The sequence below is a fragment of the Pleurodeles waltl genome, chromosome 6, assembly GCF_031143425.1.
Source record: "Pleurodeles waltl isolate 20211129_DDA chromosome 6, aPleWal1.hap1.20221129, whole genome shotgun sequence".
NCBI lineage: Eukaryota > Metazoa > Chordata > Amphibia > Caudata > Salamandridae > Pleurodeles > Pleurodeles waltl.
Genome location: NC_090445.1, coordinates 1,380,125,776 through 1,380,150,414, shown reverse-complemented (window position 1 = coordinate 1,380,150,414; position 24,639 = coordinate 1,380,125,776). Strand labels below are relative to the sequence as shown.

At 44.0% G+C, this 24,639-nt stretch overlaps 1 protein-coding gene across 3 annotated transcripts in view; it reads left to right on the top strand.

Annotated features, from left to right (window-relative positions):
• Positions 1-24,639, top strand: part of LOC138300863 (coiled-coil domain-containing protein 50-like) — a 671,686-nt gene that overhangs the window by 453,808 nt on the left and 193,239 nt on the right. For 2 of the 3 annotated variants that reach the window (XM_069240699.1, XM_069240700.1), the window contains exons 6-7: positions 13,623-13,701; positions 17,422-18,012. In XM_069240699.1, the coding sequence (XP_069096800.1) occupies positions 13,623-13,701; positions 17,422-18,012 (670 nt within the window). The remainder of the gene's footprint in view (positions 1-13,622; positions 13,702-17,421; positions 18,013-24,639) is intronic. The other variant, XM_069240701.1, reaches the window with a different exon arrangement.

Below are 24,639 nucleotides of genomic sequence, written 5' to 3'. Positions count from 1 at the left end.
TGTGCAGAAGTGCGTTACTGTGACCTTTAAGAAGGTCTCAATTTGGGCCTAACAGCCATATTGTTAGAATGGATGCCACCCTTGTTACTCTTCTCATTTCTGTTGTTTTTCTCACTGTTTATTATTTCTGCAGCACACGTTAAAGCAGAGTCCATATCAGTTTACTTCCATTGTCATTGTTCATGCTCTTTTCGATTAACTTTCCCCGGTTCAGTCACAAACTGTAGCGAAATTTCAAGGTCCTCCATTAGTTCACTGTAACCTATTCATTCATAATAGATTGATATTGTCCATGTACCTAATTTGTTCCACCATGTTCTGGTGGCATCAATATAGAGTGGACAGATTAATTATTCATGTAGTGGGGTAATGTTTGGTGTTAAGGCAACATGATGCTTGATAGAACTGTGTTCTGATTTGCTAATGATATGACATTTGCTCACACCACCATTCTGGAGTTTTGGTAATTTCATATGTGAAATTAATGTATAAAAAGCTTGGCTTTTGGGGTGAACAAGGAACTTCTATGAAACCTTTGTTTATGCTGCTAGTGATGCTGTCAGTTTTCTTCCTGATTTTACTGCTTACATGGGACTGAATATTTTTTACTCCAAGTTTGTTCTGTAATGCCCTACTTGCACAGAGTTGTTATTTCATTACCTCTGTACCACATTTTCTATGATTTTTTGTTATAGAAGCTTTTAACTATTCTGCTGATCTAGAACTCAGTGAGTGGGCCGTTTTACTAACTGACTGTTTTATGCTCTTTTTGATGAGATGGGAGGTGCCTTACCTCAGGGACTCATTGTGTCATGAAACTGAGATTTAACACTGTCTGATTCATCGAACTGCGGGTGTCCTGTTTAAGTATTTTTTGGGACATCAAGAATGATGGAGTTCCCTGTGCCCACAACAGTATAACAGTCACAAATAATACCATCCCTCTTTGTACTATCCATGATGAGAACACTGACTCACAGTCTCAGGTCTCTGCGGCTCTCTCCAGAAATGGCAGGGTTGGATGGGTAAGTAGACTGATAGTATCCTTCTACTGAGAAGTTAAAGGAAATCGGAAAACACAGTCTTTGACGGCCTGGATGCACAGTAGCTCACAATGTCGGATTATCACCCAGTTATGAGTTTCCCTGCGTGCGTGTTTAAGGGGTGGCGGTGAAGTGCAGTGATAGTTGTGCTCTAAAAATCCCATGGTAGTCCAATCACTATGCATCAATCAATCAATCAATCATAAGATTTATAAAGCGCACTACGTACCCGTGAGGGTTTCAAGGCGCTGGGGAGGAGCAGGAGGGAGGGGTGCTGTTCACTGATCGAAGAGCCAGGTTTTGAAGAGCCTTCTGAATGCGGGGAGGTCCTGGGTCTGGCGTAGGTTGGTCGGGAGGGAGTTCCAAGTCTTGGCAGCGAGGTAGGAGAAAGATCTGCTGCCGGAGGTCTTTCATTGGATGCGGGGGACGGTGGCCAGGGCGATGTTCGTGGAGCGGAGCTGGCGGGCGGGGGTGTAGAAGTGGAGTCTGCTGTTTAGGGAGGCAGGTCCGGTGTTGTGGAGGGCTTTGTGTGCGTGGATGAGTAGTTTAAAAGTGACCCTCTTGTCCACAGGGAGCCAGTGGAGGTCTCTCAGATGGTGGGAGATGTGGTTGTGGCGGGGTACGTTGAGGATCAGTCAGGCAGAGGCATTTTGGATGCGCTGGAGGCATCGTAGATGTTTGGCAGGGATTCCTGTGTAGAGTGCGTTGGCGTAGTCTAGCTTGCTGCTGACGAGGGCTTGTGTCACGGTTCTTCTTGTTTCAGTCACGATCCACTTGTAGATCCTGCGGAGCATGCGGAGGGTGTTGTAGCAGGAGGAGGACACTGCGTTGACCTGTTTGGCCATGGAGAGGGAGGAGTCGAGGATGAATCCTAGATTTCGTGCATGGTTGGTGGGAGTTGGAGGGGTTCCTAGTTTAGTCGGCCACCATGAGCTGTCCCAGGCTGAGGGGGTGGTTCCAAGGATAAGGACTTCCGTCTTGTCCGAGTTCAGCTTCAACCGGCTGTTACTCATCCATTCGGCGATGGCATTCATGCCCTCTGGGAGGTTGGTTTTGGCGGTGTGCGGGTCTTTGGTGAGGGAGAGGTTGAGCTGTGTGTCGTCGGCGTAGGAGATGATGTTGAGGTCGTATTGGCGGTCCGTTTGTGCGAGGGGGGCCATGTAGATATTGAACAGTGTAGAGCTGAGGGATGAACCCTGGGGTATGCCGCAGATGATGTCGGTGGCTGTGGATCGGAAAGGTGGGAGGCGTACATTTTGGGTTCTGCCGTGGAGGAAGGAAGCGATCCAGTCGAGTGCTTTGTCTTGTATTCTGGCTTTAAAGAGGCGGGCTATCAAGGTGCAGTGGCAGACTGTGTCGAATGCAGCAGAGAGGTCCAGGAGGATGATGGCTGATGTTTCTCCGTTGTCCAGTTGGCGTCTGATGTCGTCTGTGGCAGCTAGGAGGGTGGTCTCGGTGCTGTGGTTCCATCTGAACCCTGATTGGGAGGGTCCAGGATGTTGTTTTCTTCGAGGTGGCGAGTCAGTTGCTTGTTGGCGATTTTTTCGATGACCTTTGCCGGGAAGGGGAGCAGGGAGATGGGGCGGAAGTTCTTGAGATCAAGGGTGTCAGCTTTGGGCTTCTTCTGGAGGGCGTGGATTTCGGCATGTTTCCAACTTTCCGGGAAGATTGCTGTTTCAAAGGAGATATTGATGATCTTCCGTAGTTGGGGGGTGATGGTTTCGGCGGCTTTGTTGTACACATGGTGTGGGCATGGGTCAGACGGTGATCCTGAGTGGATGGAGTTCATGACCTTGAGTGTCTCTGTGTCGTTGACGTTTGCCCAGGAGGTCAAGAGGTTGGTGTAGATGGGGCTGGCGGGGATGGGGTCTGGCGTGGTGGTGGTAGAAAAGCTGTTGTGGATGTCAGTGATTTTCTGGAGGAAGTAGGTGGATAGGGAGTCGCAGAGTTCTTGGGATGGTGGGATGTCGTTGACGTTGGTGCTGGAATTGGAGAGTTCTTTCACGATGTTGAAGAGCTCTTTGCTGTCGTGTGCGTTGTTATCCAGGCGGTCTTTGAAGGAGGATCTCCTGGTTTTTCTGATGAGTTGGTGGTGTCTGCGGGAGGTGTCCTTGAGGGCTGAGTGGTTGTCGGGGGTGCGCTTGTGGAGCCATTTCTTTTTTAATTTCCGGCAGTCGCATTTGGAGGCTTGGAGCTCGTCGGTGAACCAGGTGCTTTTTTTGCAGTCTTGCTTGTTGGGTGTGTTCTTGAGAGGTGCTAGAGAGTTGGCGCAGGTGGTGATTCACTGTTTGAGGTCGAGGGCGGCGGTGTCTGGGTCGGTGGGGTCGGTGGGTGGGTTCTGGTTGAGGGTGTAGGTTAGTTGTTCTTTGGTGATTTTCCTCCAGCAGCAGCGAGGTGGTTGTTGTGGGCGGTGGTGCTTGGTTTGTTTCTTGAAGGTGAAGTGGATGCAGTGGTGGTCGTCCAGTAGAGTTCGGTGGTGTGGTTGAAAGTGACGTGGGCGCTCGTGGTGAAGATTGGGTCAAGTGTGTGTCCTGCGATGTGGGTGGTGTGGTGATGAGTTGTCGGAGTCCGAGGTTGGTGAGGTTGTCTATCAACGTGGTGGAGTTGCGGTCGTTGTTGTGCTCTAGGTGGTAGTTGAGGTCTCCGAGGAGGATGTAGTCCGTGGAGGGGAGTGCGTGGGTGCTGGCGAATTCGGCGATGGTGTCGTTGAAGGGTGCTCGTGGGCCAGGTGGTCTGTATATGAGCGTTCCTCTGAGGGTGGTGTTGGGGTCAGTCTGGACCTGGAAATGTAGGTGCTCGGCGATCTTGAGCGTGTTGTCCGTGTAGGTGGAAACTTTGAGGGTGGATTTGTGGGCAATAGCTATTCCTCCTCCGATGGCGTTGGTGCGGTCTCTTCGGGTGATCTTGTAGCCGTCCGGGATGGCTATGGCGATGTCGGGTGCCGAGGAGTCGTTCCACCAGGTTTTGGTCAGGAAGGCTATATCTGGGGCGGTGGTGTCGAGCAGGTCCCAGAGTGTGATGGCGTGCTTGCGCGCGGAGCGGGTGTTGAGGAGTATGCACTGGAGGTGGTTGGTTCCGGCTCTGGGGGGTTTCGTTGTTTTGTCACAGGTGAATTTGTAGGAGAGGCAGGAGAAGGGACCAAAGGTGTTCCTTGGGGCGGATTGGAAGCATTCCGTGTTGTGGCCATGGTTGAGGGCGTTGAGGTCGCTAGTCGTATAGCGGTGTCTGGGGGTGCGGTGGTCCCGAAGGCCGGGGGGGTGGTGCTGGCCGCGGTCCAGGCGCGGACAGGCGCAGACGGGCTTGTCTCTAGCGCACCTCCGGCGCGGCAGCGGCACGCCTGCTGCGCGCAACCGGCATTAAGAAGGAAGGAGGGAGGGAGGAGCAGCTGGGAGGCGGGAGGGAGTGGCGAATGGGGGCGCAAGGGGGGCCGGACCGCAGGGGCGCAGCGGCAGGGGAGTGGAGAGCGGCTCAGAGGGAGCCAGAATGGGGGAACGCACAAGGGGCAAGATACGGCAAAAAACGGGCACAGAGAGAGGAACAGAGACAGAGGCAAAAAGGCACAATAAAACAAGGGGCAAGATACGGGCACAGAGAGAGGAATAGAGACAGAGGCAAAAAGGCATAATAAAACAAGGGGCAAGATACGAGCACAGAAACAGTTGAAAAAGGGCACCAAAGTACAGGGGCAACGTACGGGGCAATAACAGAGGAAATGGCACAGAACAGTACAAGGGGCAAAATACAGGCACAACGAGCGGAGCGGAACAGGGGGATACGGCACAAAATAAACAGAGCAAGAACACATAGAAATGGACAAAGCAAAAGTCTAGCGAAGCTTACCTTGCGCCCACTAGACACCAGGGATGGGCCTCGAACACGCGTACAGCTGCGTGGGCGGGGGTCAGGGACACGGAGGCAGCAAGGTGGTGCTGCGATCGTGGAGAAGCGAGCTCCTGGCCAAAGGTAGGTCAGAGGCCGCTCACCCTCGACGCGCAGCGACCACCATTAAGAAGGGAGGAGGGAGGGAGGAGCAGCCGGGAGGCGGGAGGGAGTGGCGAATGGGGGCGCGAGGGGGGTGGGGCTGCATGGGCGCAGCAGCAGGGGAGTGGAGAGCGGCTCAGAGGGAGCCGGAGCGGGGGAGCGCATAAGGGGCAAGAAACGGCAAAAAACGGGCACAGAGAGAGGAACAGAGACAGAGGCAAAAAGGCACAATAAAACAAGGGGCAAGATACAGGCACAGAAACGGAGGAAAAACGGCACCAAAGGACAGGGGCAACGTACGGGGAAAAACAGGAAATGGCACAGAACAGTACAACGGGCAAAATACAGGCAGAACGAGTGGAGCGGAACAGGGGGATACGGCGCAAAATAAACAGAGCACGAACACAGAGAAATAGACAAAGCAAAAGTCTAGTTAAGCTTACCTGGAGCCCACAATCCATCAGGCTCCAAGTTCCGCTAGTTGAACAAGGCACTGAAGCCTAGAAGGAGAAGCTCAGCAGCGTATACCTTCCCCTCTCATCTGATCCACAGCAATAGAGAACATACCTGACTGCGAGGTTCTATCAACCTTTCCCAACCCATAATGACTGTATACCGTCTAGACACACAGGAGTTTCTGTCTAATAAAGCTTGTGTCCTGCTTAAGCACCCTTCCCCTAAATGTTTTGGGTGATTTTGTTTGACATCAGGTGACTTTACACGGAGTGCCAATTAATTGGCCTCTTTCCTTTGTTCATGGTTTCCGTGTTGTGAGGCTTACACCATATCTGGGCCTTTCTTAGTCATTATCCTAGATATTCTTCTCACCTGTGCGGGGAGCTACCCCAATAGGTAAGGGAGTCCTGCACCGCTGTGGTAGGCAGTCAAAGCAGTGACTGTCCTCCCATGTGTGTACTGACCTCCGGACTCCTGTGTTTGCCTTTCCTGGGGAGAATTAAGGTCAGTTGGTTGTGCCTTAGTCGGTGTCCACCTGATGTGCCAAGTGCCCGGGTGCCAGCTCTTTGGGTTCCCCGAGTCCAGGTACCAGAGAGGAGCCATGAGAGCTGTAGGAGACTTTTAGGCAGAGGTAGCTGACCCAGTGGACAGGGGCATCCATACCATGGGACTCCCTACCCTCAGGCTTGGACTGGCTGTCTAGTCCATCTGGCATTTCCCTGGTAGCCTGGAGCCAGAGGAGGCCGGTTTAGAAAGCCTAGGGCCGCTGCTGGTGGTTACTTTCCACTGCTCCCTAGTTTACCTGCAGCAGGCACATGGGCGTCATGAGATTGACAAGAAGGGAAAGAGAGATGGAGACAGTGATCAGACAGGGAGGAGAGAGAGCAGAGAGGCAGATCGAGGAAAGGAAGGGAGTGGAGCTGGTTTGAGCAGTTTTTCTCAGGGCTGATTATGGCACACCCCCAAGAGGTATTCGTAAGTGGCACACCCTACAACTATTTAATAGGCATTGGTGGAGCTGACAACCTCAGTCTCTTATTCCCAGGAGCATGGCAAAGAGCAGTACATTTGACACTGGCAGGAGATTACTGTGGAGAGCTGCGTCCATTGTAGGTTTCTTGAGGAGTGTTGATGCTTGAGAACCTGAGGCACGACCTGCAAGAATGAGGTATTGATGGACATAGCTGTGGTTGAAGGTGTTCTCTGAAGACGAGCCCTGTCAGCGAGTTTGGGCTCAGGTGTGTGTGAGAAGCTTCAAATTGATCACAGTCTCAGGTACCTCTGAGGTTTGGTGAGCGGACACTTGGGCTGCAGTGTAGGGCCACAGCTGGGCAGTTTCTAGTTTCATGTTACGGTGCCCTAATATTAGATAGAAGAGGGCAGATTTCATAACCATTTCGCACCGGGTTCCTATTTAGCATCATTTGTAGTCCGCTGTTTTTCTCAGAAATGTATTTTCTGATGTAATTTTTTATATTTTATACTCGTCGCTCATCTCTCCTTAGCACTACATCGATGTGTCATCCTCTAATCGTATCTTTTAACGGTATTTTTATTTCTATTGAATGAGTATACATTTATTACCACCAGTGGCGTAAGGAAATTTAAGGGGGACCCCTGACAAAGTCCCTGGATGGCTCCCTCCCCCCGGGACCCAGTCACTGGCAGAGGGGGCCCTCTGGAGCTCAACGCTCAACTCCCTATAATCTCCCCAAAACCCCCGCGCACCGCTTGGGCTACTGGGGCCTTTGTTACGCCGCTGTTTAGCACAACCGTTGCTGGGAAATTTCAACGCTTTATTGCTGACTAATTTCGCTATTGAGTCTGGTGAACTGGAATAATCAACCAGTGAATGGCTTGGAATTGGAATGGATATCGGGTGCCCTCTTCCGGCTAAATAAGTGTACTCCTACTTTTAGAGCATTGTTTTGACGGAGATACTTTTTTGTTTTGTCAATTAATTTTTGGGCTATGACTCGTGCTTACAAAGATTTTGTTCTCAACTCTCAGAATATAAACACATGTAGAAAAATAGGTGTCGGGGACGACTTTGGACTTTCCTGTTTCCTTGTAAAACCCCTTTGTAAAGGTCTTCATTTTGCAAAGCACTTAACAAAACCCAAAATTAAAATGTGTCAATGTATAGGACACATTGGCATGGATTATATTTATATTAATGGCAAACCAAACCACAATTGTATATGGCTAACGTACCCCCCGCCATGTATTTCAAAGATACCACTAAGGAGTTCCTTTACCTTATAAAGGAACGAGGCTGATGCAAATAGCATTGAATGTGTCATTTTGTATGCAAATTAGAGGGTCCTCGCACATTCCCTTTCTGCCTGGGGACCCAAAAATGCCTTAAACGGCCCTGGCAAAATTAAACACAGAAGTTAATAATTTTTGCCAAAAGACGTAAGGATCCATTTCATGTAAGTCAGATTAAAAATGCCATGATGGAACATGCAGAGTTTCTATCGTTCCTGTAATAACCTACAGTTTGGTGAAAAAATGAGCACTTTGCTATAAATATCTCCTTTCTGTTGAATGTTTTTCAGAATAAATATCTCCATTCTGTTTAAAGCTTTCCAGTTTAGAAACATATTTTCCGTTTTCGATGTTTAAACTGCAGCTGCAATTGTGCTCTGTGTGTAGCATGAGACTCTGGTTGTTGGTTCTGGCGGGAGGTACTGTGACCTCTGAACTCAACTGTAATAACTTTTTACAGTTGAGTAGCTACATAATTTTGTGATTGCGGGCGACTAGATGTGTCTGGTCACCTGTAATATAGAAATTTAAAATTAGCTTTTTATGCATGGAATATTGACACCCAACTATATTTTTACCGAGGCGATTCCTTATTAATAATTGGCGAGATAAGATTCACTCCCTGGTATATTGCAATGCCATACTACTAAAATGGTAAGGTGGTGACTATTTTGACAATTAAGACATTTTTAAAAAATTGTGCTTATTCGTTTTTGTGAACTTATATTGGGCTATAAACCCGTCAATCAATCAAAGCACTAGGGGACTGTCACAGTTTAACAAATTGTTGGACTTCCCAGAGCCCAATTCATAAAAAAAACCCTGTTCTGATAAACCCATTTGGCCCCACCATTTATAGCCCACACCATCTTTAAAACCAGCTGCATTTACAAAGCCATCACGAACAGCACCTCTGCTTATCTTGCAGATAAGCACACTGTCTCAGGTGGTTATCAGCAACCTTGCAACCAGAACACATCAGACTGCAGACTAAGAAGTATAAAAAAATTAAAAAAACAAGTCAATAGGCCTTTTCCATCTCTGCACCCATAATTTGGAACAAAATCCCTTTATCCTTTAGGAACATTCAAACGCTGCTTCAATTTAGGAAAGAGTTGAAATATCCCCTCATTAAAGAACACTGTATCACAATGCGTTAAACTTCCACAACCCAGCTTACTCTCCTATCATTCCTCGACTTTATAACTGTCTTTTACCATGTACAGCCTGCTCTGTTTTTGGCTAGTTTTACGCCATAGGAATACTGTACACATACATCAACTGAGTGCAATATGTAGGTTATTTTTAAGACCACTAACCTTGTGTCTCTAGCACCATTTCAATATCCTCCCTTTGATCAGGGTTGTGCCGTGTTCTAACCTAGATGTCCTCGTTGTCTTGGAGGCAAATGTTGCTTTTTCTGGAGGCTTATATGGAAGATAGGCCAATCCAAGAGCCAGCCTCTTACAAAGGGGACAGGAGGTAGTCTTTCCATCACCATGGCCCACAGGCTTGCACCATCCCATCCACGAGCAGTTCGCCAGGGGGTCTGGGAAAAGAAATAATTTCAAGTTAAGATGACATCCTGACTCTGCTGACCTCATGTGCAGAATATTGTTGATGGAGCCCTTAAACATTATTTTTCACTCAAGCAAATGTAGGCATGGTTCTAGGACTGTTCCTGACACGCTGGGTGGGCTTGACCCTCTTCCATATTGTGGTGTTACCCAGGCTCACAAACCTGTAGCGTCTCATGAAAGTAGTGATGGCACACAATTTGTTATGTAGTATTTCCTTGTGGTGAAGTTTTGGTGCAGTGTTCAGCAGGTCCTGCACGGTCCAAACGGGGAGCACTGTACAGGCGACACACTTACTTCACGCATTCAGATTTAGTGACATTAGTCTGCACCTTTCTACAGGCTGCACAACTCCACACAAAGGAGTACCCAAAAAATTAATTGTCTCACGCTTTCAACCCAATACAAAATTACACTGAATGAGTGAGGAGAGCAGGCCTAGGACTCATGTGGTAACTTCCGTAAAAAAATCATGAAAAGACTTAGGCTAAATTATGCCTTTTATACGTGCATTCTCAGTGGATTTTCCCATCCATCTCTTCGTACTTCATACTTCCTTCTCTTCTTCCACCCATTATGCCCTTCAGTCCATCAATCCTATCCATCTCTCCATCTATCCTTACTTATATCATCTATCGTTCTCTCCATCATCCTAATTTCTCTCATCGGTCCATCATCCTGACTTCTCTTCATTAACACATCATCCTTAGTATTGTCTAACTGTTATCTTTAATGCAATCAATCCTTTGTACATCCTTCATTCTTTCGACCCATCGTTCCACTCATCTGTACACTCATCCTTCCATCCAACGCTCTTTCCAACAAATTCAGCCATCCACCTCTTTCCAATCATCCCTTCATCTATCTCTCCATCACCCCTACTTTTTTCTTTCCTTTAATGCTCTCTTGTTGCATTTTTCCGCTCTCCCACTACTCTATCTTGCTTTCTCCACAAATGTTTCTAATACAATGAAAGTAAACATAAACTACATTTTAAAGTTTTGTTATCAGATAGACTTTCCATTGGCACCCGCTCATTCTCAAGCTTTTAATTTAGGGGGTTCATGGTACTACACCATGCCCTGTGCCCCTCATCCCACACAGTTGGACCCGGAGTTACTAGAGACTACATTACATTCAGGTGATTTTTGAGGGTAACTTACAACCATTGGGCATTTCTTTTGTAGGCAGTATACAAACTTTGGCCCTCTACACTTCAGCTGCCCCTTTGAAATAGCAGATATCCATTCACTTTCTTTATCAGTGTCTCTTCACACATCAGGTCTTATTGCAGCCTCTCAGAAACACAAACACACAGTCACTCATCATTGCACTCACCATTGCACAAACATTTATTTAGAAAACTCGGAACTGCACGTGCTCTTCTAACTTGTTCAGTTCAACTAACTCAAGATTCAACCAAATCTCCAATTAAGTGACGCAGACAGTCCCAATATATGGCTATTACATGATCGCATTTCCAGCATCTACCTCTTCCTATTAGAATATGCAAAAATGCACCCAAAGAAGCTAACCTTCAGAAGTGACCATTACATGGCATGGTGGTGGACTAGCAACGACTGAATGAATGAATATATTTATTGTTTGCTTACTTAAAACCATTACAAGTAAAATCGGTGATAAATCTCCCCAGTTAAAAGAAATAAGAGAAGAAAAAACAATTACATTTAAAGTATAAATGCAAGAAAACCAAGAAGCAAATGTCAATTTGGTATATTCCAGGTATAAAAGTTGATGGCTCCAACTCAGTTTCCAGCTGCGATTTGGCGTACTGCATGAAAACATCAGCCGATGGCACAGGCACTCCATCCCGCTATTTCTCCTTCAGCAGAGTCCATGGCTGATACATAAATGTGCCAATCCTCGCCATTTCTGGCACTCTGTCCACCTCAAACAAGAGGTTTTTCACCTCAATGACAGTTCGTGCCCCATGCTGGAGGAAGATTGGCCTCAAGAATTTGTGAAGTCCACCGTATAGAGCTGGACAACAGCACGAGATTACTCAGTGTTTCGTTTTATAGTTCAACAGCATACAATGTTACTCAGCTACTTCCATTCGCCATTCAGCTCTCGTAATGGAAGGGCCACCAGTCTAGCCCGCAGTATAAGCTTTAAAAAAAGATTTTCCCATGGTTTGTTTCAGATGCACGCAGATTGGATGAGCTCTGTACGATGGCATTAGGTGCGCTTGAGCTACCTGTTTTTGAAGGGTCTTTAATTATGCTTCTCTTGGGAAGAGGCAAATGTGCCGTTTAATTGCAGCTTTAATTGCGGACAGGCTGCTGGGGCAATGAGCCCAGTTCTCTTTGGCTAAATTCAATATCTCCTCCGCTTGTGTTAACTACGCTTGCCATGGGTTACCTTTAGTTATAAAAATTGCATTTAGGACTTCCTTTATCAAGTTTTCACTGAAAACAGCTGTCCGATACAAATATTGTGCTAATGTTCCCAACTGCACACATTTTTAGAATACAAAGTCAAATTCAAGTCTATTGAAGGTGTACCGGGTATAATATGGCACTTGGAAGACACTTTTGTAACACAAGCATTGCAGTTTATCTAGCTCACCTGCTTGCTTGCTTGGGAATACTTCCTTAGCATAACTAACGGCAGGTATTAGTTTATCTGCAATAATCCTCCCGATGGCTGTGGCCGATGGATTCTCTAGTGAGCTATTCAATTTACAAATCATATTGCCTTTATTTTTCATTTTTTTGAAGGTGTTTCTTTGATTTTCCATATTCGCTCAGCCAGGCCCCTAGATAGTTGTAACTCTCCTCCACACAGTCCAGTTTCCCCCCCCCCCCCCCCCCCCCCACCCCAACAGCCACCACTTGCTGGTCTTTGTTTTGGAAAATGGCCAAAAATCACTTCTTTAGTCTTAGTTTGCCCAGCAATTACATCTCTTTTTTGGTTGTAGTCATTAAGTGCATTCAGCGCTCTGAAGACGACCCTTGTGTTATCCAATAGAACTAGATCATCTGAATATTGCACGAGAGAGATTTTCTGTGCTCCTATCTTTGGACTGGCTAAATGTGAGCCTGCCAAGGCCTGGCCCAGGTCGGCTGTGTATAAATTAAACAAAATTGGCATCAACACACAGCTCTGTTTGAGCCCTCTGAAATTTTGTGGTTGCTACATCCCCCACCAATCTAACTCAACCCCAGGTCCTGGTGTAAAGTGACATCATAGCTCTTAATAACTTGGGGGGAATTATTATTCCACTTTGCAAGCTTCTGCCAAAGAATGTTACAGAAAACACCATTGAAAGCTGAAGAGTAGTCGACGAAACAAGCAAAAAACGGTAGTATGTTCCTTGCAACCACCTGTTGGGCAATGTAAGAGAGGGCCACAATGGTTTCCACAGTTGAGCTGCCCTCCTTAAATCCTTTATGATAAAAAAGGAAGCAAACCTTCTTCAGATAAGATCCTGTAAAATCAAGCTGGCATAGGCTTTCTCCTTGATGTGTAAAACAGCAATTAGCCTATAGTTTTTTGGGTCAGTATCAACCACTGACTAGTGATTAGTTGACCAGTTTATTTGTGCAGGACTGTAGCATACCACATCTGTGGTTTTCAGTTTGATGTATGCTTTCCATTGGAAAATCAGGATGGTTTTCTATGGTATGTTAATAAAGTCGCCAAGAGTTGGGCTAATGTGAGACAGTTCATTCATTTTAATGGCTGTCTTTGTGCCACGGTTCAAGGAGCTTCTGCAGTCTGATAATGCATAGAGCTGGTCTCCACGAGTCACCAGAAATAAAATAAATTTGGTTTTTAAGAGTTACAAGTAAATATGCAAGTAATCACAAACTTCATCCACATGACAATGGCCTTCAAACAAATTCATTGCAGACATCAAGACAACATTGGTGTTACTTTTCATTTAGTTACAACACGAATCCCAGCAATGAGCTTCTTGTGGGGGCTACAGGGAACATTCCTGGCACACACTAAAACCTGAGTACTGGTGGGGTGGTGAAATGGTATATGGATAGCAAACTATGGATATCCAAATTTAGTGGTAATGCTATATAAAATGAGTTCCCTTTTCAAAAGGTAAATATAACCATGCATTTCTCCATTGACTGTACAACCACAGCTTTATTCTCCATGTTGAACAATAGCTCTGTATCAATCTGTTAACCTTTGAGTGTTAATTGTGGATATTTTTAGTGGCCACTAAAAACTGGTGCAGGTACAGGTTTTATTTTCATCTTGAGTGACCACTCTTCTTATTCTGACATATCCTTTTGTTTTTTCTTTCCTCCAGGAAATAGCCAAGAGGTTGCAAGAGCTTGAACAGAAGGAGGTGGAGAGGTGGAGCCACGACAGCCCAACCAGGATCCAAGGTAGGTCTTCCTTTCTTTTTCAGGAGCACAGCTATAAGGCAATATCCAACACTGGCCAACTAGCCTTAAAAGGTAATATTATCATTCACTCTGTGGAAAGCCCTGGGAATGTTTCGGTCACATACACAAGATGTATGGCATTCATAAAGAGGCTGCTGCATTTCTGGCTTTGATGCATTGGACATTCTTTAAATTGGACTGAATCTTTGGCTGAGGAAACTGGTGTTGTGGTAACATTACATTGTCCGACTAAATCAGATGATGGTGTCCTTAAAAAACTGTGTCTATTCTTCTGTTGTTGAATCAGCTGGGTTGACAGTTACTATGAAAATTTGCCCGTGGTCTTAGAGGTCTTTATAAGCAGCTTGGCTGTTACTAAATCTCAGTTTCCCTATTGCTTGTGGTCCTCCAAGCATGGGAAATTGGAAGTGATGGAGAACTATGCAGATACTTCCAAAAATATATATTACACCCATCCTTCCCTCAGCCATTGTCAATCTAATTTGATCTGGGCAATAAAAACGTATATGCTATTGTCTTGATTGTTTTTCGTGATTATGATCATTTCAGTTTTCTTTTCCAAACCCACCACCATCGTGCTCTATTTTCTGAATTTCACTAGATTAAATGTATTGTTATTTTTACGTTGTTAAATCAAACAGCTAGATAAATGCACGGAATAGCAACAAGTCCACAACAATAACCAAGAAAGGTAGATGAAGTTCTTGCTAAATACAAATAACTTTGAAAAAGAGAGAGCCACATGTAAAACAAATCATAGCAATTTAAACTGTATCCCAATTCTAGGTAAAACGAATTACCGCATTTCGGGGTGGATTTGAGAGAGCACAATATGTTATTGGGGTAAAAAGACATAATGGAATAAAAGGGTCGAGATGGCTGGAGGACGAGGATGAGGGTGGTTCATGTATGTGAATAAACTTAATCTCCCGCTTCTAAAACTCAAATAAGTAGCAGAACCTGCATTGCCACTGAAGTCACTACCAGCCCTTCCAGTCCTACCAGTTAACACGGATCAAAACACGCCTTCATTTTTAGAAGCATTTTCTATCTTAGTATGTTGTGTTACATTTACAACACGTTTTACCACCAATTTCGTTGTTGCAACATAAAATGCACCATTGCATATAGTTAACTTGAAATGAGACTCGCATAAGTCTTACCATCAACTATGTGCTGGTGGGACATCAGAGCACAAAAAGGTCAGAAATAAAAGGGAAAAAAATTGCACATTAAAAAACTAAAAATTGTAACATTTATTTGCAAATACGTTACTCCTTTATAATACCCTTAAATTCTAAATTGGGTGGTGTATATGACTAGATGTTTATTACATACTGCATAATATTCCTTGCAGACCAACCCTGTAAACACACCTATTGTAAAAATATTAATATCTCAACAGTCGCCCTGATCTGTCTTCCGCTTACTGAGCCAACCCCAGTCTACCTAAAATGGAGGGAGTAAGCTGTATTGGTTAGTTAACTTTCTGAGTGCTGTACTTGCATTATACATCTCTGAAAGTGATACAGGACCTCATTCACAGATGTATTTGCAGCTATGAATTAAATGTACAACATCAAAAAGCTCTATTTTGCAAAACAAAATCCATATCCTGACTCACAGAAACAGGATTTAAGGTTTTTTTCTGATTTTCTCTGATCACAAATTACAATAACTGTGATTAAAAAAGATAAAGCTTTTAAACAGGATTTTCCCATTTGAGAGACAGCTCAGATTAACCATCAGGAAAGAGGTGAATACCCACCAAGTTGTATTTTGGTTAGAAGTCACACATTTTCTGAAAGGTGTTCACTTCCAATATTAATGCATACATCTATTGCGAAAAGTGGGTGAAATAAACTGACAAATAGTTTGATAAAGTGGGCCTGAAGGACCCCGCACAGTGCAGCATTTGCACTGGCTGAAGGACAAATGATTTCTCTTCTGTGAAAAACATCTTCCTGGTGAAGAGAAAGAAAAAGTTCAAAGTGCCAGTCCTTGTCTCTTATAGAGACAGATTGTCTGCACTTCACAGGAATGCTTTAGGCAGCTTAAGGAAGGAGTACTGAAGAAAGTCTACAAGCTCCTTTCATAACCAGACCGGGGCCATCCGATGTAGAGGTAAAGGCAGTTCTCTTTACCCAGTCCTGCATCGCTTACAGTCGCCACCAAGGAACATTCCAGTGTGTTCCTTTGTTTGATGCTATCTGGTTGGGTTTTCAGACCTACTGTGACACCTTTCAGCAGATGACTCCTTTACAACATAACTAGAAATCTATGATTTGCTTACTTGGATAATAGTTTATCTAAATTCAGATGAAGTGTAATCTAATTATAATTCTTTATTATTTTTTAATACATTTCATTAAACCATCAGTCTGTTTATCAGACTTCCGTGGCTTTCTTTACTGTTTCTGTTTCATGGCTCCTACGCTCGCTGCTGGCATTTGTCGCAAACGCATGCTATTGATGCTTTATGGTGTTTGCTTCCGCTTCCTGTACTTTGCTTGGAAACATAGCTTTGTGATTTTAGTTATCTTTCATATTTTTTTTAATGCTATGGGGATGTATGCTAAGCACTGAATGTACTCTGTACCACATTTGATAATGGAACGTGGAAGGGCCTTCTACATTTTTTTAATGTTATGGAGCCTGATAAGATTTCAGTTCTAGGCAGTGTTTCACTGGTGCCACAGCAGTGTTTGCATAGTTGATATTCAGTACTGGCAAGCAGGATCCATCCTTAATCCCAGAGACGTTTTACCAGTTAAAGATTCCTGCTGTATCCTTACAGCAAATATTCATTTTCAGCTCAGCACACGGAAGCCACATTTGTAGACTGTAATCAATATAGCTTGGTTGCTTTCAAGCATACTTTGCTTTAAGCGCCAAATCATTCATACATACCTCTTAGACTGTGGTCGATTGGGTACAAGTGCTGTCAGCCCACCACTCTTCTTTGGAATACATTGTTTTCATTTAATTCCCACGGAAGAGGAAGAAAATATATATTTATGTAATTGCCAATAATGAAAGTCTTATTTCTAGTGGTAATCAAAAAACAGAAAGAATACGGACAGCTTCATTAGGTCCAAATTATTTTTGCATCTGTCACTTTAATTGAAGGAACTGCATCATGGATACTAAAAGAGAGGTTATCTCAAGTGGCAGGTGTTCTGTATAAATATCTGTCTTCTAGTTTAAAATAAGAATTACAGATAGTCCTAATGCACTACAATACATAATATATCATACTGTGAGTCTCTAACAAGTTAATGTCTAATATTCTTGGCAACATGTTTGCATGCAGAGCTGCAGTGCTTGCACGTGGCATGAACGCACTCCCTACTGCTGCTGGCTCAACTCATTTGTAATATCTATAGTTTTATGGGTTTGCATGTGAATATCTCAGTCAGCAAAGTCATCTGACATATATATTGTGTTCTGAATTTTCTGTACAGAAATATTGCTCATTGGGTGGGCCCAAAGGAGCAATATTTTTGTAAATGTTAATTCAAACAATATTTATCTCAGACGATATTCTGACTACACCGTTGTGGTACCCTATGGCCACTAAAATCAGGTAACATGACTTGTCAATCTGTAGACGCATGCTGTTGAAAGAGAGTGCCAGCTTAAATGGCTTGCTGTCTAACCCCCTACTAACATCACTTTGTGTTTGCATGTATGAATCAGAAGACAGCAAATCTCCGAGTCATCACCGATTCCCAAGTGAGGAAGAGGAAGAATATTACTATTGCCGTGAGGCTAACAATAAAAGCCCGAAAGTACGCAACAGCAAGCGATCAAGGAGGACACCCGAGCATGACTGCGGCTTTCAACTTTCAAAGGGCAGGACCGCCCCCATAGGCTGCCCTTCTGAAGGAGCTTCCGGTCAAGACCAGCCTGAGGAACGTCACTCAAACAGCCATAGAAATGTCAGTCAAGAGGCGAGGAACAATAGGAGCGAAGAGCAAATTCAGATAGTTCCAAGAGGTCGCACACATTCGTTTGAACATTCTGAACGGACTCACATTAAATATAGCAGTGAGCAAATGGGAGAGTCTAGGCATGGTCGGTCGAGAAGTTTGCGAGAGCAGGGAAATGAATTCTCTCAACATCATCCTGGAAGGAACAGGCATTCCAAAACCAGGAGTGTGGAGTCCAGTGAAATTGATGCATTTGGAAGAAATCACCAATCACAGCGGAACCGAAGCAGACATCTTCAAGCAAATCTCTCAGTGGCCAGCCAGTCTTCACCAAGGAAGGGAAATGTTTTGAGATCAGGTACTAGTTACACAGAAATTGTTTTCTGGAATATTCTAATAATGTATTCAAATGTCTCCTAAACACAATGGATCTAAACAGAAGACACGAACCACTTGTCACTCAGGTGCCATTTTCTTTACTGCAGTGTCCTGTTTGAAAGCACACCTCACACAGTTGAATACTTTGGGTCACAACTGTGATGTCCCCTCCTACAAGGAATTGAGCAGCTTTTCCTCTAGCATGTGAAGATCAGTGAGTCAGGGATATTGTCTGATGTTACACTTGTGAATACATATGTATGCCAGAATAATGTTCTTGTTTGTCCTTTTAGAACTACAGTTTCCTTCAGAGTCTATGATTTTTTAAATTTATTTATTTACAGTAAATGGATGGATATCAATATCAATAGTATATGTATATATATGTTTGATGGCATGTGTAGCTGCAGATACACATGCGGTAGCTGCAGATACACATGCTGTGCATATATCGCCATCTAGTGTTGGGTTCTGAGTGTTACAAGTTGTTTTTCTTCAAAGAAGCATTTTTGTTCGAGTCACGGGATTGAGTAACTCCTCCTCTCAGTGATAGCGCCCATGGGCATCAACTACTTTGTTAGATTGTTTTCTTTCCACGTTTGGGTTCGGACATGTTCCCTCTCACTCCAGTACCTTTGGTTTGGTACTATCTGAACTTCTATATCCTTTATCTAACTGTCGGTAACGTTTCCATTGCGGTTTCCACCGGCACTCGATCTGATTGTAGCATTGGGATCGATTAAACACCCTTTAGGACACCCGCTCCCTTCTCGGACGTCTTTGGGCCTACTGCATCACAGGCTCATAGATCGAACTCCATTCTGATTCTGTCCTTGGTGCCACGGCAAGATTCCCCTACACCAACCAGCACTCAGTGTTTAACCTCTGCCTTTTTCCAGACCACCGAGAAGAAAGCTGCAAGGCATGTTGGTATTTTCCATCAAAGAAGACATTACGAGATCGGAGAGCAAGGCAGTTGGAGATGGCGTCGAAATCCACAGAGCCCACGCCCGACATCTTTGGTGAAGAACAGGCTCAGACGGCAGTTTCCATTTGAGATTCGGACTCTGACTGAGATTCAAAGGAGGACAGCCAGGCACTCCCTGTGGCACTGTACGTGAGTACACCAGCCCCAACCCAACAAATTAAAAGACCACACAAGGCCTTGGAGACACCACAGCTTGTTAGCCATGGTTCCACCCGAAAACATGAACTCGTCGACCGACCCTTGGGTTTGGCGCCGAGGAAGGCCAAAACTCACCCCCAGCAACAGACTGCCAGGCCTGTTTCGGCATTGAGTCGAAAGATGGAGGTTTCCACTCCTGAACCGAGTCGGCTTCCAAGTGCATTGGAACTGACACATCCATGCTTCTCTTCGGAGCCAAGACAACGAAGTCCATCTTCAGAGCTGAAAAAACTTTTTCCAACTAATCAAGGTGCTTTTTCGGCCAGTACGAAGCATACTGCCACCAAACTTTTGAAACATTCTCTAAAAGGCAAAAAACATGCTTCATCTTCAGAACAAGAGGGGGGATGAGTCGGACATTAGACCGATTCTCGAGGTCATGGACCAGAAACAAAGGAGGATTCAAATACAGAAAGAGACTGGAAAGATTATTGCCGATCCTCCTCCAGTGACAAAGAGGAAATTAGCATTCCAGAAGAGTTTGGATGCTGGACCTTCACCAACAAAAATATTTAAGCATAAGGAAAAGCCAAAGACTATTCAGCTTACTTCTCCACATTTGCCTTATCTTTCCTCTTCTCCACCACCTCCTACTCCACCACCACCAACTTCACCCACACGATCTCATGCTTCTTCACATGGGGCCTATATGGGTGATAGTATTTATAACATGGATCCATGGGACATGAATGACTCTGATCCAATCCCACCTAATGATCCTGAGTTGTATCCCACAAGACCATCTCCACCTGAGGATACCACAGCATATAACCAAGTCATTTCCAGGGCAGCCACATAGCATAGTGTGCAGATGCACTCTGAGCCATTGGAAGAGGATTTCCTTTTAACACTCTTTCCTCAACGCACAAACAATACCAATGTTTGCCAATGCTGCCTGGTATGCTCGAATATGCAGATGGCATTTTTAAAGAGCCAGTCAAAGCCAAGGTGTTAACATCTAGAATAGACAAAAAATATAAACCGGCACCAACAGATCCAGCTTTCATTTCCCAACTGTTACTGCCAGACTCCATTGTAGTCAGCGCAGCCAGGAAATGCGCTAACAGCCAGTCCACAGGGGACACTCCTCCCCCTGATAAAGAAAGCTGCAAATTTGTCGCCGCAGGCTAAAGGATGGTACCCCAGGCTGAGAATCACTGGTGTATTGCTAATTCACAAGCCCTTTTAGCTAGATATGACGGGCACATTGGGATGAGATGCAGGAGTTCCTACAATACCTCCCAAAGGAACACCAGAAAAAGGTACAGCAGGTAGTGGAAGAGGTACAAGTCATTGCCAATAACCAGATCAGGTCAGCATTAGATGCAGCTGACACAGCAGCTAGAGGCATAAACACTAGCATTCCAATTAGAAGACATGCTTGGTTGAGGTCCTCAGGCTTTAAGACTGAAATACAACAAGCGGTCCTTAACATGCCTTTTAATAAGCAGCAACTATTTGGACTGGAACCATTGATAAATTAAAAAAGGACTCTGAAACAGCAAATGCCATGGGAGCCCTTTATACAACACCTTTTCGGGGCTCATTTCGCAAACCTCAATTTGGAGGGGATTTTAAACCACAAGTTCCAGAGGCCTCTACGTACCAGCAAAAACAGGGACAACAATATTATCCCAGGGGATCTTTCAGGTGCTCTTATAGAGCACACAATTTTGGATCCAGAGGTAAATCCCCTGCCGGAAGAGGTGCTTCTACCTCAACGAAGCAGTGACTTCACCTGCATTCCCAAACAGCATACATCTCCTGTGGCAGGAAGACTTCAGTATTTCCATCCTCACTGGCAACAAATTACAACAAATCAATGGGTTCTGTCAATTATCTGCAATGGTTATTGCCTAGACTCCATCTCCACTACACCAAACATTCCACCCCGATCACACCGGCTTTCTCTTGAACACATTGCTCTGTTGAAACAAGAGGTAAAATATCTTCTACTCAAAGGTGCAATAGAAATGGATCCCATCAGTCAACAAGGTACAGGGGAATATACTCTATACTTCCTCATACCAAAAAAGAATCGCACTCTCAGACTAATTGTCGATCTCAGATCTCTAAATAAATATATCCTGTCAGAACATTTCCAAATGGTCACTCTACAGGATGTCATTCCCTTGTTACAAAAACAAGACTACATGACAGCATTAGATTTAAAGGACGCTTACTTCCACATTCCTTTGCATCCAGCACACCGCAAGTACTTAAGATTTGTAATAGCAGGCAAGCACTACAAATTCAAAGTACTACCCTTTGGAGTAACAACAGCACCAAGGGTATTCACAAAATGTCTAGCAGTAGTTGTGGCATACCTCAGAAGACAACACATACATGTCTTACCATATCTTGATGGCTGGCTAATAAAACCCAGCACCATTTAAAACTGTCAACAGCATACACAGTACACAATAGATACCCTACACAGGTTAGGGTTCACAATCAATAGAAATCTCAATTTCAGCCAGCACAAATTCAACCAAATCTAGGAGCAATTCTGAACACTCCGTCAGCATTAACCTACCCAAATCCACAACGAATCAAAGAGATTCACAATATCATTTCCCAATTGCAAGTCAGTCAATCCTACACAGTAAGATTAGTCTTGAAGCTGTTAGGAATGATGGCATCATGCATAGCAATAGTGCCCAATGCACGTCTAAACAGTAGACCACTAAAACAGTGTCTCTCGCAACAATGGTCTCAGACACAGGGTCAATTATAGGATCTAGTGTTGTTAGACCGCCAAACTAAGAAATCATTGCAATGGTGGAATCACACCAACTTATTTAAAAGGGCGGCCATTTCAGGAGCCTGTGTCACAGACCATAATTACCGTAGATGCATCAATAAAGGGTTGGGGAGCTCATCTCAACAATCTTACAATACAGAGAGAATGGGATACAATCCAGCAAACTTACTACATAAACCACTTGGAATTTCTTGCAGTGTTCATAGCCATAAAAGCATTTCAACCACAGATTGTACACAAAACAAACTTAATAAGGGCAGACAACATGACAGCAATGGGTTATCTGCAAAAACATTGGGGGGATGCCCTCATCGAAGCTGTCACTCCTAGCACAAACAGTTTGGAAAAGGGCAATTCACAATCACATTCACCTGCTAGTGGAGTACATCCCAGGATATACAACCAGTTAGCAGACCTCTTAAGCAGGACGCAGCAACAAAGATATAAATGGGAGATTCACCCACAAGTAATTCAACATTACTTTCAGATGTAGGGAACACCAAACATAGACCTTTTCGTAACAAGCAAAAACACAAAATTACAGAACTTCACATCCAGGTACCCACAACTTCAATCCAAGGCCAATGCGTTATGGATCGATTGGTCAGGGATATTTAAAATTCATTTAACAGCAATATCAGTCTACCTCTCAAACAGAAAACATAGTTCCCTGTTTAGAATTCCTGTCATAAAACCTTTTATGGAAGGTCTTAAAAGAGTTATTCCACCTCCAGTTCCACCAGCTCCTGCAAGGAATCTTAACATTGTGCTCAGCAAGTCTAATGGGTCCACCTTTTGAGCCCATGCATTCTTGCGCTCTTCAGTTTCTCTTGTGGAAGGGTGTTTTCCTAGTAGCAATTACTTCTTTTACAAGAAGAAGTGATATTCAAGCATTCACTTTAGAAGAACCCTTCCTCCTAGTACACAAACACAAAATAGTACTTAGGACAAATCCAAAATGTTTGCCCAAAGTCCTTTCACAATTTCACATTAATCAGTCAGTGGAATTGCCAGTCTTCTATCCACAGCCAGATTCAGTTGCTGAAAGAGCTCACCCCACTCTTGAACTTAAAAGAGCGCTCATGTAATATATAGACAGAACAAAAGGCTTTAGAAAATCTCAACAACCTTTTGTTGTTTTCCAACAACCTCATAAGCATATTTCAGTTTCCAAACAAGGATTGTCTAGATGGATAGTAGAGTGTATCCAAACGTGCTATCTTAAAACTAAAAGGGAACTATTTGTTACTCCTAAAGCACATTCAACTAGAAAGACAGGAGCTTCAATGGCATTTCTAGGAAATCTACCAATGGAAGACATATGCAAAGCAGCCACATGGTCCACACCACACACATTTACTGAACACTACTGTGTGGATGTGTTATCTCGACAACAAACAAATGTTGGTCAAGTAGTGCTTAAAACACTATTTCAACGCCTACAGGCTAACCACCGCCTACTTGGGAAAGGGACCGCTTTCCAGTTTATGCACAGCATGTGTATCTGCAGCTACACATGCCATCGAACGGAAAATGTCACTTTCCCAGTGTACACCTGTTCGTGGCATGTACTGCTGCAGATTCACATGCGCCCTCCCTCCTCCCTGGAAACCTGTAGCCGTTGTAGTACTTTATTTTGTAAATATGTATATACATTGCATGGACATCTTCTTTACTTGATATATATATATTTGTACATACACAATTCTTCACTCCTTACTTCACGTCCTGTGGGAAAACAATCTAACAAAGGAGTAAATGCCTAGGTACTATCTCCGAGAGGAGGAGTCACTCGATCCTGTGACTCGAAAAAAGCTTCTTTGAAGAAAAACAACTTGTAACTCTCTGAGCCCAACACTAGATGGCCATATATGCACAGCATGTGAATCTGCAGCACTACACACTACGAACAGATGTACACTGGGTAAGTGACATTTTCCATATATATATATATATATATATATACATATATATATATATATATATATATGTATATATATATATATATATATATATATATATACATATATATGTATATATATATATATATATATATACACATGTATATATATATATACATGTATATGTATACATATATATGTATATATATATTAATTACCTACAGGCGATGACCAGTAGGCAGTTATAGTTAAGACTAACTTTTTCAGTAGATGTAGCATTTTTTGTTTTTCCAATAACTTTGGCACTATTTGACGAATCTTCACGAAATTTATAAAATTCATATGAGCGTCCGTTCATTTGGTGTGTTGAAAATATGGGGGTGATTTGTAAAAGCCGGGGCTGAGAAAAGGGGGGGTCCCTAAACACTTTTTCCCCATGCCACACCTCTGGGTTTTTTACATTTTTGAACATGACTCCAGACCGTACACCTGTACAGATTTACACCAAATTTGGCAGAAAGCTAGATCTTGGTCTACAAAGCATGCTTTTTATGATTTGGTGTAAATCTGTTCAGTAGTTTTTGAGCTATTTAAGGTTTCAAAATAAAGATTTATAGGGATGCAGATCCTCCTTGGACCCAGAGGAAAAGCAAGGCGCTGATTGGCTGGCTGCAACCTGACAGAAACGTTGTGCACACCATTTTGTTTCTCGCATTGGCTGGGGGCAGGCACACGAAGGGGCCCCTTGGGGATCCC